The 12552-nt window shown below is 37.0% G+C and overlaps 2 protein-coding genes across 2 annotated transcripts; both read left to right on the top strand.

Annotated features, from left to right (window-relative positions):
- Nucleotides 1-2644: 2644 nt before the first annotated feature.
- On the top strand, nucleotides 2645-4145 carry LOC144639054 (pyroglutamylated RF-amide peptide receptor-like). The gene is made up of 2 exons (XM_078498316.1): nucleotides 2645-2783; nucleotides 3409-4145. The coding sequence occupies exons 1-2, from the start codon at nucleotides 2645-2647 to the stop codon at nucleotides 4143-4145; spliced, it is 876 nt and encodes a 291-aa protein (XP_078354442.1).
- A 3472-nt stretch (nucleotides 4146-7617) lies between these two features.
- LOC144637936 (allatostatin-A receptor-like) lies at nucleotides 7618-11485 on the top strand. The gene is made up of 3 exons (XM_078497022.1): nucleotides 7618-7808; nucleotides 9491-9731; nucleotides 10558-11485. The coding sequence occupies exons 2-3, from the start codon at nucleotides 9491-9493 to the stop codon at nucleotides 11445-11447; spliced, it is 1131 nt and encodes a 376-aa protein (XP_078353148.1). The 5' UTR covers nucleotides 7618-7808; the 3' UTR covers nucleotides 11448-11485.
- The last annotated feature ends 1067 nt before the right edge of the window (nucleotides 11486-12552 follow it).

The raw sequence follows: 12552 nt of genomic DNA, 5'->3' as shown, positions 1-12552 counted from the left end.
TTAGTACTGAAATCTATAACCATACGTGTCCTTCCCTGACTCTGTTCACAGGTCAATTTTTTTTCAATAAAACTGCTACCGTAATATATGAGCTTCTGTTCCGGAAAAGGGTACATTTTCAGGAAAAAAGGACGGACATTTCTCACCGCGTTATTTTGCTAGTTTATGCTTTGAAATTAAGCTTTTTTAAAGTAAAACTTCTTGTCACCCAACGTGAATGCCTTTCTTTGATCCTACTGGCATCGGTGTCAAATGGTTTATTCAGTCTTTTTTGCAGAGGCGCGAAAACGGACTAAAAAATGAGTAGAGTTTGGCGCGGCGAAACTCTGAGCTGATCGACATAATTGTTTATTCGTTATTGAATACATTTGAAAATAAACTGATTTGCTTTAACCAATCAGATACGAGTATTTTCTGTGGCAGTATTGTCAGTTCTGTATTTCTTTAATTTATCAATTTAACGCTGCCAAGTGTACTCTATTTTAATGCCTGCTTATGATTGGCTTGAACTAACCTTCTTGATAATGTAGGTAGCTGTTTCGCAGACTTTACTAAAATACACCATCAGGCGTTCAGTGTTAGCTGCAGTTCGTATTAAGATTTATACCATGCCATAGAAAATACAGCCAATCAGAATACGGGAAAGCCGTTGTATATTCGACGGTATTCAACCCAACCTTCCCATAGTGCGCTGCGACTGTATTCTCGACGAAATTTAGTAAGCGTATTTTCTATGACATGGTATAAAATAGTTACACAACACTTTCTCGTGGTATACTATGGAATATCCCACTTGTCACTTGTATTTTCTTGGTATACACACTCGCTTAAAGGCTCGTGTGTATACCAAGAAAATACAAGTGACTCGTGGGATATTCCATAGTATACCACTCGAAAGCGTTGCATAACTAGTATGTAATTGTATTAGTTTGTAGACAAGCCGCTTAAAACGTATAATAGGGAGCTTTTTGTTTTGTTATACTGGTTACCACGAAGAAAGTCAAACTTATGGCCTAGCCAGTGACTGGTAATGGTCTTTTAACTTTCAACCTTCCATGGCGACCCTGTCTAAGAAGGATTATTATTAAAATATTGCCCATGGGACACGCGGTTTAGAAAGGGTAATTATAGTAGAGGCCGAGGCACAAGAGGTTTCTATTTTTCGTCTCGTGCCTGTAGGGCAACAAAGTGCGATACCAAACTGCTTGATTCGCACGCAAAGCAAGAAACACCTGTCACCGGAAAACCAAACACCTACAACCAGCGAGTGCACTCTCAGTTTTTCTTTTCTGAGAAGTGGGAATTGTCATGATTTTTACTTGAAATTTGTTGATTCGTCATTCACCAAAACACAGGAGTTTAGTTTTAGATCCTTAACCATTTATTGTACAAAGTTTCCTATTTATTCTTTTATACTTATAGTGAAATTCTGCTTTGCATTCAGTTTCTATTTTGCGCTTCCGTTAGCTTTTAACCCTTTCACTTCCAGAGTTAAAAGGTTAAAGTGAAATCAATTTAAGTGTATAATCATGTGTTTAAATGAAAGATAAGATATTGGGCTTACTTTTCTTTAAGTATTTGGAAAACTAAAAACTTACAATCCTTTGATAAGTGTGAGCTTTAGCATTTTTTAAATATTCTTTTAAAAATAAAAAGTGATAGGTTGCTTTATCTGCAAATAAACGTTAGAGGTCATGTTGATGTTTCACATGCAATCGAAAAATAAGAGCTCTTTTTATTTTAATAGTAATATGTTAAGTATATAATGGCTTTGATATAAAGTATGACAACTGGGAAGCAACGCAGTTTCTAAGTAAAGACATTCTAATCACACTGAATATTTTATAGACTATATCAGTAAAAAACATGATCCCTGTTCGTTTAGGGAGCTTTAGCAAACCACGACGGCAACGTGAACGAGAACGACACCAAACAAAAGGTTTAATGAGCAAAACAATAACTCTGCACGTGCGTTTTCAATCCTTGTACATTTCTTGGTCGTTCTCTGCGAAACAACAACGTAAAATGACTAAGTTCTGCGTATATTGGAGAACGTGAACAATGACAGCTAAATTTCCGTATTTTTATTTGGGAATGGACGCTTTCTTTACATATATTCAGCTTGGGCTAGTTCCTAAACTAATAGATACACTGAATACTTCTTGATAATCGCGAGATTCTCGAGTAAAATATAAAATCATTTTGCACTTGGCGTTGTCCTCGGCGTCGCCGTCGTCATTGCTAAAGCTCCCTTATAGATAAAATCCCTCCTCGTACGCGAAGTGTTTGTGTACAAACAGGCAACCTCCTAAACTGTAAAAACTTTTAGCACCCTGCAGATGTTTTCTCCGGTATGTGCAATACCAGACATATTAACCTAATAAAAGTGTGTTATGTGCGTCAATGGCCTTTTAAATCTTACAGTGAACAATATATTTAGCAAGAGGTCTTAACATCCTGTTTACTTGAATTCAAACACAGGCTTTGTGTTGCTTTTAGTCATGTTGCGTCTTTAATGCAACGCACGTCACTGTTCTTATATAGTCGGATTTTTTAAAATTTGCTTGCCTTCCAGTTTACGCATTTAAAACATCAGGTGACAAAAGGAAGGATCTTTCATGGTTGAATACCAAATTTCAGCAAAATGCCAAACAATACTCTTGCTCTTCAAGAGAACAACCGCACCTATAAAGATCGTATGCTAAGAAAGGATAACGAGATCGCTGAGAGAGAAATGGAAATTAACGTGATTTACGGAATAATTGCAGTGCTCGCTTTCGCAAGTAACTTGGTGTTTTGTTTGGCTATGAAAAGGAAACGAAAAACTTTGCATACCTCTCACGACTTACTTATCTATAGCTTAGCGATCGCTGATATGTTAACGGGTAAGTAAATAATTGTGTTGTGTCTTTAGAACCAGTCAATCCAGAAACAGTAAACGTTTTAAACAGGCCTTTGATTAGGCACTACTACTAGTATACTACCTCACACCTTTTGCGTATAAATAGGTACCAGTCAATTCTTAGGGGCATCTCTGAACAAAGCAGCGAGAGTTTACCTTCTAAGGAGAGTAAAATGCTCGTAGTCGTGTCACTTAACGGACACAGGAGTTAAAGGAGACTTGTTAGGAATGGCACCTTTTGCAAAATATGGCAGTGTTTTTTTCAAATTCGTTTTTCGTAATCCTTCTAAATCTTCCTCGATCTTACCCATCCCAGGAGCCCATCCTCGTTCCTTTTTTAGTTTAACATGATATCTCATCGTTGTTTTCCTACCTTAGTATCCTCTTCTATGTGATTAAATAGAATTTATAAGATTTTTAAATAGGATTTACCTTAAATGTCAATTTTTGCAAATTGCACACCTTAACAAAACTAAACACGATCGTTGTTTTGCTTAATTTTTCAGGTCTATTTATAATCATTACCCCGAACTACGTCATAAACATGTCTTCGTATCAAATACCGGGCGGCATGGCGGGCGAAATGTTCTGCCGGTTGATATTTTCTAAATTCTTCATTTTCACATTTGGCAAAGGCTCTGTCCTCACCATCGCATGCTTGGCTGTTGAACGATGGCTTTTTCTAATAAGACCTTGGAACTACCAAACAACCTTTTCCCAGCGGAAACTCTATAAATGCATTGGCTTTATATGGCTGAGTTGCATGTGTCTGCAAAGTTATAAATTTTTTTATGTGAGATATTTTCAGCATTCTTGCTCATTCATTCCTTTGCCCGTTGAGAAGAACACAGAAACTGCAGTCGTCATCGTTTATGTTTCCTTTACATATTTCCTTCCTACGGCCATCACCTGGGCCGCCTTCCTTCACATATTTGTGAGAATTAACAAGTTAAGTGCTCTGCGAGTGAATCGAGGTAAGCTAGAAAAACGTCTGCTACTCAGAATGTGTGCAATCACTTCCGCGATGCTAACGGTGTGTTGGTTCCCCACAGAGGTCTCCTATATATTGAATCAGTATAGTTTCCCCATTCTAAACTTTGGCACTCCATTTCGGGACTTCACCGTGGCGCTCGCTTTGGCAAATTCCTTTGTAAATCCTTGGATTTATGTTCTATCGAACAGAAAGTACAGGCGAGTATTAATGGATTTTATGCACTTGACGAAGCCAGCCAGTCGAACATAGTGTGTATATCGACATTGAGACGATTCCTAGCTGGTACATGTTGAGCGGCCGGCGACTTACATTTGTCTACGGACTGATAATTGAAAAGAATTTACCCATGTACTGAAAGAACCAAGGGCCATTGCGATTCTAGCTGGTGTTAAACGGTATAGAAATATACCGTATTTACTCAAATAAGCGCCGCGGCGCTTATTAAATTTTTCGCACCTCCAGTGCGGCGCTTATTCGAGGGCGGCGCTTATTTAAAATTTGGACGCCACAAAGAATCTAATATTTTGCAGTTATCGAAAATAGCGTCTTTTGAGTTTCAGTATTAGTCTCTTGCTGAAGAGAGAAGTGGCGCTAGCTGTCGTGGCAAAGTTTGCGGCCTTCACAACATTTAAGAATGTTGGATAGAAAACAAATGGGCGAGCGGTAAAACAATCACTTTGAACCACAAAACATCGCTTTTTATGGAAAGAAATGTCCAAGTTTGTTTAAAAGTTGCTTTGTAGTGCCGTTTTGAGTTAAACGGAATTTCTCAAATAAGCGCCGCATCGGGACTGCGGCGCTTATTCGGGGGCGGCGCTTATTCGAGTAAATACGGTAATGCAAAACATTATTATTATTAAAATGCGTGTACTTTGTACGTAGAGACAATCGTAATGTCAAACAATTTAAAAAACGTTCTCGGGTTAAAAAGATTTTAAAAGATTAGCCTTTGGCTACTAGTCTGTAGAATTTGACGGACTTGTAGCCGAAAGTTTATCTTTTTTAAAAATCTTTTTAACCAGAGAACGTTTTTAAATTTGTTTATATGTTTAAGTCTGGTTACTCCTCTATTTTCAATCTTAATGTTCTAACTAAGTATCACTGCGCACGTGCAAAAGCTTGTCAACTCAGTTTACCTATAGTAATTAGTTTGAATGTATTATATTACATGTCCTTTACCCATATAAGTTACATTGAGCTACTTTGTCAGGATAAAGTAAACTGACTATGGCCAATAAATCTAGTTGATATTTGTTAGCTCAAGAACCCTTATTAGATAAAGCGTCCGCCGATGGAAAGGAACATCAAATCAAGGTGGCATAAAAAGTGTAATAACCTAACTAACATTAAACAAGGTGCTAATAGATTCTCGGTCATTGTATGGATTACCCGGAAATGGAATCACCAGTGTTAATCTGGGATAACTTCATCTCTCTTTAGATGCCTGACACCAGCATGGAGTTCTTTCGGTAGAATCTCAGACATCTTTCATGGGGAGGCGGGGGGCGGGGGAATGAACGCGTGAAGAAAGAGAGAGACTGTATATTTCAAATGCTTGGACTTGGAATCGGGTTCCAATTCCTGCTGAGTGCATAGTTCTGTGCTTATTGACGGTGGATTGCTAGAAAATACGAAACGCCATGGCTAATAAATTTATATTTTTCACAAAACATAGCATATACTTAATTTTAAGTCCTACGTTTTATACATGAGCCTCTGGCTCGGACATTGAGGGAGACCTCGTCCCACGTATGGACAATAAAATTGTATTGTATTGTATTGCATTTTAGTCCTCTCGGAAAAGGACGATAAACCGTAGGTCCCTTCTCCTGTATCTTCAGTCTTCTAACCGGGGACGTTAAAGAACCCACACACTATTTGCAAAGAGTAGGGCACGAAGCTCCGGGTGTTGTGGTCTGGCCTTTACAATTGTATCTTCAAATTACAGTATATGTAGAGCGCATTTAAATAACATATGGAAAATGCGCTATATAAATGCATTATCATTATCATTATTGTATTGTATTGTATTGTATTGTATGGCCTGATTGGCAGATTTTAACTGGTTGATTATCAGTAAATACTGCTTTTAAACTTAAAAAAATTATTGTAACGAACGCTATTAAAAAGTTTTGTTTGCGTGATTCACGTCATTATTATGTCGATTTTATACCTCTTTGTTTTCGAGAACATACCTCTGTAGCCACAAACGGAAAGAGTTAGTTCGTTCTTTCGATCCACAAGACAAGACAAGAAGAATTGACTGATCGAAGGATCGTTGTAAAACCGAATGTAAGAGAGGGGAAAGAGGTATGTGATCTTTGTTGCTATTGTAATATCTAAGGATCATAAAATGAATCGAAATGAATTACATCGAAAGTAGATTTATTACGCTCATACAAATTTATGTTGTTTAGAATTGTCATTATGTACGCCCCACGTGCTCGAGTTAAGATCGTTTTAATTAAGCTTAGATTTACTAGTAATAGCCTTTATTTCGCCTATTGTATTTCAGTTTTTACGAAATTTCAAGTTAATAAAGAAAGCAGAATCGATAGATGCTTGGAGTTTCCGTTATATAAAACATTTCTCCGTCGCGGCGTTGGTAAATAAAACTATGGTAAAACAGAAAGATCGATGTCAACGTTACAATTATGCCAAAAACAAATGAAAAACTCGGCCATAAGCGAATAATGTTTGTGATGAATATCGAAGACAAAGGACACATATTTTTTGTACAAAGCACGTTTGTTTAACATGGTAACACTGCATTCTGAATGTTCGGCCTCCGAACAGAGAGACTTAAAAAATAACTCAAGTTTTCGTAGTCAAAGCAAGGTCGCTCTTCTGAATCATTTATTCATGACCCGCTGGCTTTCTTAAGTGCATAAGCTTTATTATTTGTGGGCCAACAAATGTCAATTATCAACTTCTTGCAAAGAACACTTCCTTACTGTAAAGGCGACAGAAAATAATTGCTGGGTTTAACAATGGATTTTAATAACTGGATTTCACATTTTGTCACTAATTTGTTTTTTCCATTGTTCTTAATAAAGCAAAATGATGTGATCTAAAAAAAGGTAGTAGAACAAATTCGCACTTCGATCGCACTGTTCGATATCAAAATTATATATATAACTAACAAAAACTATAATTTCAAACATACAATAAACACAGTACATGACATTGAGTACGAGAGTTACAAAGACGCATTGAAAACGACCAAAACACACAGCTGCCTGCCGAGTCAGTAAAATGTTTTGGAAGCAATCACAATTTTCCTTTTACACAATCTGAATAAACACATTACAAGAAACACATGACAATGAGTACGAGAGTTACAAAGATGCATTGAAAACGACCAAAACACACAGCTGCCAGCCAAGTCAGTAAAATATTGTGGAAGCAATCACAATTTTCTTTTTAAACAATCTGAATACAACCCTAGCACAGCCCCCGCATTTATTTTGGTCAACAAAATAAATACAGTTTTGTCGAATCGTTGACAATCACCAAAAGAAACCCAATAGGTTCCGGTGATAACTACCGACTTAGAAAGTAACGCCGACCATTAAATTAAATTTTCTAATTTCGGTATCAACGATCAAGTTTATTATGGTTTTTCTACAAAATTAGCATAACAAAGTGGGAAATGAGCGCTAGCTTCCTTCTTGAAAAGTTTGTGTAAACAGAAAAAATACATTACTCGAGGAAACGCAATTTGGCGAGCGATAGTGTTTGTTGCGCATCCGTTTCTGGCGGTTAAAACCATTTTGTTCAAAGGGCGGATTTCTTAACAAATTATCAATGAAAAGCACTTGAGGAAGATGAACATACCTTCGCTTGTAAATTTTTATTGTACACAAGAAGCAGCAGAACGATACTGTCATTGATACCTAAAGAGCTATTACGGTGAGTCGGACTGCCTTACATAAAGTAAGTCCATAACTCGGTAAGTAATGCTTTATTCTGAAGTTTGACAAGCATTAAAAGGTTACTTTTAGTAACAAACAAATCGAACCTTATCGCAAAAAGAAAAGTTTGGTATCTTAATCGTCCTTTGCCCTTGTAAACAAACTAAAGCTAATTGCTTTGGGGAGGTATAAACCTATCGAGTACCAAATATCGATCTGAATAAATATATTATTTTAAAAACCCATGCTCATGAAAACTTAAAATAAGGTCAAACTAGCAAGACTTTAACGTTTGATTTTGTACATTGCATAAGTCAAAAGTTCCCAAGTGTAATTATAAAACGGGAAGGCACGACCTTTATAGATTTTCGGCGAAAGCAGCTGCTGTTATGTCATAAAGATCCTCTAAAATATATCTGACGGATGCGCTTAAGAAGATAGCTCAGGGCCAGTGACACTTCCAAAGAATCATTTCTTTAATACCCGGCTCCTAACTGCCTTTCACTTTCTGTTCTCGTTTACGTAAGTGTAGTGACTGTAGTTTCAAAGTGGGAGAATAACGTAACAGAATGTAAAGAGTTGTACATATCATTGCGTAGAATCAATTTTTTTAAAACTTTTCAATTTGTATCGACGGTGACAAACAACAAAACAGATAATTTTCCCTTCTCCAAGAGACAGGATTAGTGAATTTCAGGCCACGAGTGCTCCAAGCAACTTTGAACTTAGCTTTATAACCAGATTCATATTTATGTCTAAAGCGTTTCTTTTGTTCACGACAGACTTTCTTCAGAGACGTTCAACATCCAACTTTATGTTGCATATTGAATACATGGCAAACAGACAAGAAACTCGAATAATAGAAATCATTGTCTAGGCGGTCGAGATATTATCGCGTTCTACCATAAGAATAAATGCACAAAATTTATACTGAAATGATATCAACATGAGTTTAAGATTCTGGTTAAAGGAGCTGCTACGTCACGGGGATTTCCCAGATTTTTGGTGTAAACTGTTCTGAAATTAGTGGTAGGCAATTTTAAAACCCATAAAAACAGTATCTTTGAGCATCTAAAGGAAAATATAATCTTAGTTATTTTCGGATATAAATAAAGCTACGGCTATAAATATCGATTATTTTGAAGACGTGCGGAAACAACTAAAAAAGTTACCGGTAAGCCTTATTTTTTCAAGTTTCATCCTAGCCATCCGCAGCCAAAGACGCTCGTTAACAGTTTCAGTGCTCTAATATAGCAATTTTTTTTTTAATAAAAATGGACTATTATTTTAAGGTTTCCTGTGACACAAATATAAATTTTTGCTGTTAAAAAATCTGGTAAAATCCGTGACAAAGCCCTTTTAAGCACAAGCAAACTGATTTTTTTAATAAATGAGAATCATCAGTTGAGGAAAACAGTTTTTCATTTGAAATGAAAATTCAAAACACAGCGTTTTTCTATAAGCCCAGCGTTTTTTCGGTAATTTCTTGACATTCTCTGTCTTTGCTATTCTTTGAACGCACGATTTTGGAGTTAAAATATTAAAAATATCTTTGTTTACTGCTATAAATTTTGCTGAAATCTCAGCCTCGTCAGGCATGTTCCGCCGGGCCATCTTGAATTCTAGAACACGACGAAAGAACTTTCTGAAGCATAACCTATTTTTGACTTTTCATTTTAGATGTTACACACGAAGATGTCAACAAATTCCACCAATAGCTCGGTGTCGAATCTTCAGACCACTCCCCAGCCTACGGCTCTAGCTTATTCCTATCTTCTGCGAGTAGCGTTTGGTATTATCGCGCTGATGGCTTTTGTTAGCAACGGACTTCTTTGTGTGGTTATACTAAAAAACCGTAAGATGCTCAGATCAGCCTATAACTTGCTGATATTTAGCCTGGCTGTTACAGATTTGCTGACAGGTACTTTAGCTATATAAAATATTAAATCACCTGTTCTTTAGATTTTAAGACTTAAAGATGATTTCCAGTCCGTACTGCGCAGACTCGGGGTTTGTTTACGTTTTTGTTTTGAATTCGTTGAAACGTTACACTTCGGTGACAGCATACATGACGTTTTTTAGTCCGCCATTACAGTTCGTTTCGTTCAGGAAGTTCCGATGAGCTAAAACGTCGGTTTGAAATAGCGTCAAGGTTCTTCTACTCGTTATTATTTGTTCTGCAAGGATATCTGGCGTTAATAATGAAGAAAAAGGTAAGTTTGTCGCGGAATTTTTAGTTTTGCTTGTAAACATTCCCTTCGTGTGGGCTCACATAAACCATGCAGCCGAGATTGCGCAGTACGGACTGGAATTCATCTTTAAATTGTTCTGTAAAGCAGGAAAAGTAACATCACATTTCATTTTAAGAGCAGCTTTCAATTGCGTGTCGTAAAACCAAAAGCAAAGTAATTACTCTGGCCAATTACAAAGTACACAGACAATCCAGTGAACCAATCAAAACTCGAAGCAAATACACGTGGCCGGCACAAAGCGCGGGAAAACGTGCGCAAGCGAGTCACGATTGGATTTGGTATAAGTTCTAATTGGCTAAGAAAGTGGCGCGAGATTTTTAAACAAATCATTAAGCATAGTAATGCAAAACCAAAGCAAACGCAAATTACTTTCGACGCTCAAGTGAAAACCGCTCTAAAACCTTCATCTGTCTGTGAATTACACGATTGTCCCATACTAACAGGACTTGAACTGTTAGTTTTAAAATAATTAATTAGCTGTTTTTATATTTGAAGGAATCTTTCTTGGAATAACACCAAATTACCTCATCGCCCTTGACGCGTACCAGGCTCCTAGCGGCATGCTCGGTGTGGTCTTTTGCAAAATCATTGGTTCCCAGTACTTTGTATTCCTGTTAGGTAAAGTGTCTGTCTTGACAGTCACGAGCCTCGCTTTGGAGCGGTGGTACTCTGTGGTTAAACCCGTTAAATACAAGTTAACGTTTAAAAGACGACGAGTTTTCACTTATCTTGCTATCATATGGCTCATCTGCCTTCTTTCACATGTTGCTATGCCATTTGGAATGACGCTCAACCAAGACAATCTCCGATGCATTTGGATTTCAGTGGATTATCCGATAGAATTTGTCATAATAACTTACACAGTTGTAACATTTTTTATCCCGACTGTCGTTATGTGGGTGACATATTTGCATATTTCGTTATCATTAAAGAGTTTTCCTGGAAGACACAACAAGCGCGTCACGCTAACACGATTCAAGCTTCTGCGCATGTGCATTATAGTTGCGTTACTGCTAACAGTGTGCTGGTTTCCGAATCAGCTTTATTATGCTCTGTCCTCGTATGAACTCGTTAAACTAGAGACACCTTTCCACCACTTTACTATAGTTCTCTCCATGTTTAATTCATGTACCAATCCAATGATTTATTGCTACACTAATCAGGAATACAGGAGAGGCTTTCTCTCTATACTGTGTCCGCTTTTCAATTGTTTTTACTGGAGAAGACGGCAAAGTGTGACTATTACCAAAGAACCGCGATGGGAGAGAAGAAGCAGAGATTTTGATGCGGAAAAATTTGACGGTGGAGTGCTTCTGCAGTTTCGCTACATTAACCAAGGTTGTGAGGCACTTGAACAAAGCGGTCAAATGAACACTAGTATCTAAATGACGTTTGGGCAATTAAGACACGTTTATCTATGCAATACATAAACAATAACCTCCATTAAAAGAAAAATTATGCCCTGATTTTTGTCCGCGAACATTATCTGTTCCAAGAAGCTAACAGTTTTCCTACAGCTTTGTTTTCGGAAAACTGTGGTCTTCAAAGAAAATATAATGTCCAAGGACAAATATCAGTGCATATTTTTGACGCCAAATGGAGGCTATTGTGTTTACTATCCTTCAAATACTTTAACACAAGGCAGCTCATTTTGAAAGATCTTCTTCAAACGTTTCTAACGGTTGAAGTAATTCTGTCTGCGTTCAGAATATCATTCACGTTTAAAATGTTCAGTTCTGTCCAATTTAACAATAACTCGGAATGAAAACTAAAGGTGCGAACATAAAACGCAAAGTTTGAAAACTGGGGAATATCACTTGAGGAATATCTTCTGATATTCTCCAGTTTTGGCTGCATCACGTGACGTGTTTAGACCAATCACGCGCGCGAAAAATATTTGATGGATTATAATGTCTGCTGTACTAGCATTGTGACATCGTATGAACAACAATAAACTGACAGGACATAAAGTCTTTGTGCATAGAATCTTGTTTAGAAACAGCTGGTAGCAAGTCCATGAGTCCGTTGCTGTTTTCATGTTTGAATGAAGTGACCAACGGATAAAGCACATTCCGAATTGGTCAGGGGAATAGCAAGAACGACAAGTCCTGTACAACGTCCGTATTTCTTCAAACCACGCGTATTTTGAACACTTGTATTCCCAACACGTGTAAAGACCAAGGTCAGTCATCTCAGTTTACCTTTTTTGGAATTGCCCGTCGCTAGGCTATACTGAGGGAAGAAGTCATTTTTCTCTTCAGGTTATGAAATTCAAAAAATTATGCAGACATAAGGGTTTGTTTGTTATTAATTTTTTTTATTAGTGAAATCTCGTTTAGTTCATTTTACATATTTGTAACGCGCATTTAAAAACCTTAATTGAATTTGCGCTCTAGAAATGAATACTATTATTATTATTATTATTATTATTATTATTATTATTATTGTTATTATTAAAATTAACATGATAATTAAGGAAATGCGGAAAAA

Source organism: Oculina patagonica, chromosome 14 (assembly GCF_052425735.1).
Source record: "Oculina patagonica isolate OP01 chromosome 14, crgOcupat, whole genome shotgun sequence".
NCBI classification, from domain to species: domain Eukaryota; kingdom Metazoa; phylum Cnidaria; class Anthozoa; order Scleractinia; family Oculinidae; genus Oculina; species Oculina patagonica.
This window is presented reverse-complemented; position numbering and strand designations above follow the sequence as displayed.

What these genes read in the sequence shown, in the direction of transcription:
- LOC144639054 (XM_078498316.1), top strand. Translation starts at nt 2,645, where the DNA reads ATGCCAAACAATACTCTTGCTCTTCAAGAGAACAACCGCACCTATAAA. An exon ending in TGCAGTGCTCGCTTTCGCAA is followed by an intron (nt 2,784 to 3,408) that starts GTAACTTGGTGT and finishes TTAATTTTTCAG; the next exon opens with GTCTATTTATAATCATTACC.
- LOC144637936 (XM_078497022.1), top strand. Translation starts at nt 9,491, where the DNA reads ATGTTACACACGAAGATGTCAACAAATTCCACCAATAGCTCGGTGTCG. An exon ending in TGTTACAGATTTGCTGACAG is followed by an intron (nt 9,732 to 10,557) that starts GTACTTTAGCTA and finishes TTATATTTGAAG; the next exon opens with GAATCTTTCTTGGAATAACA.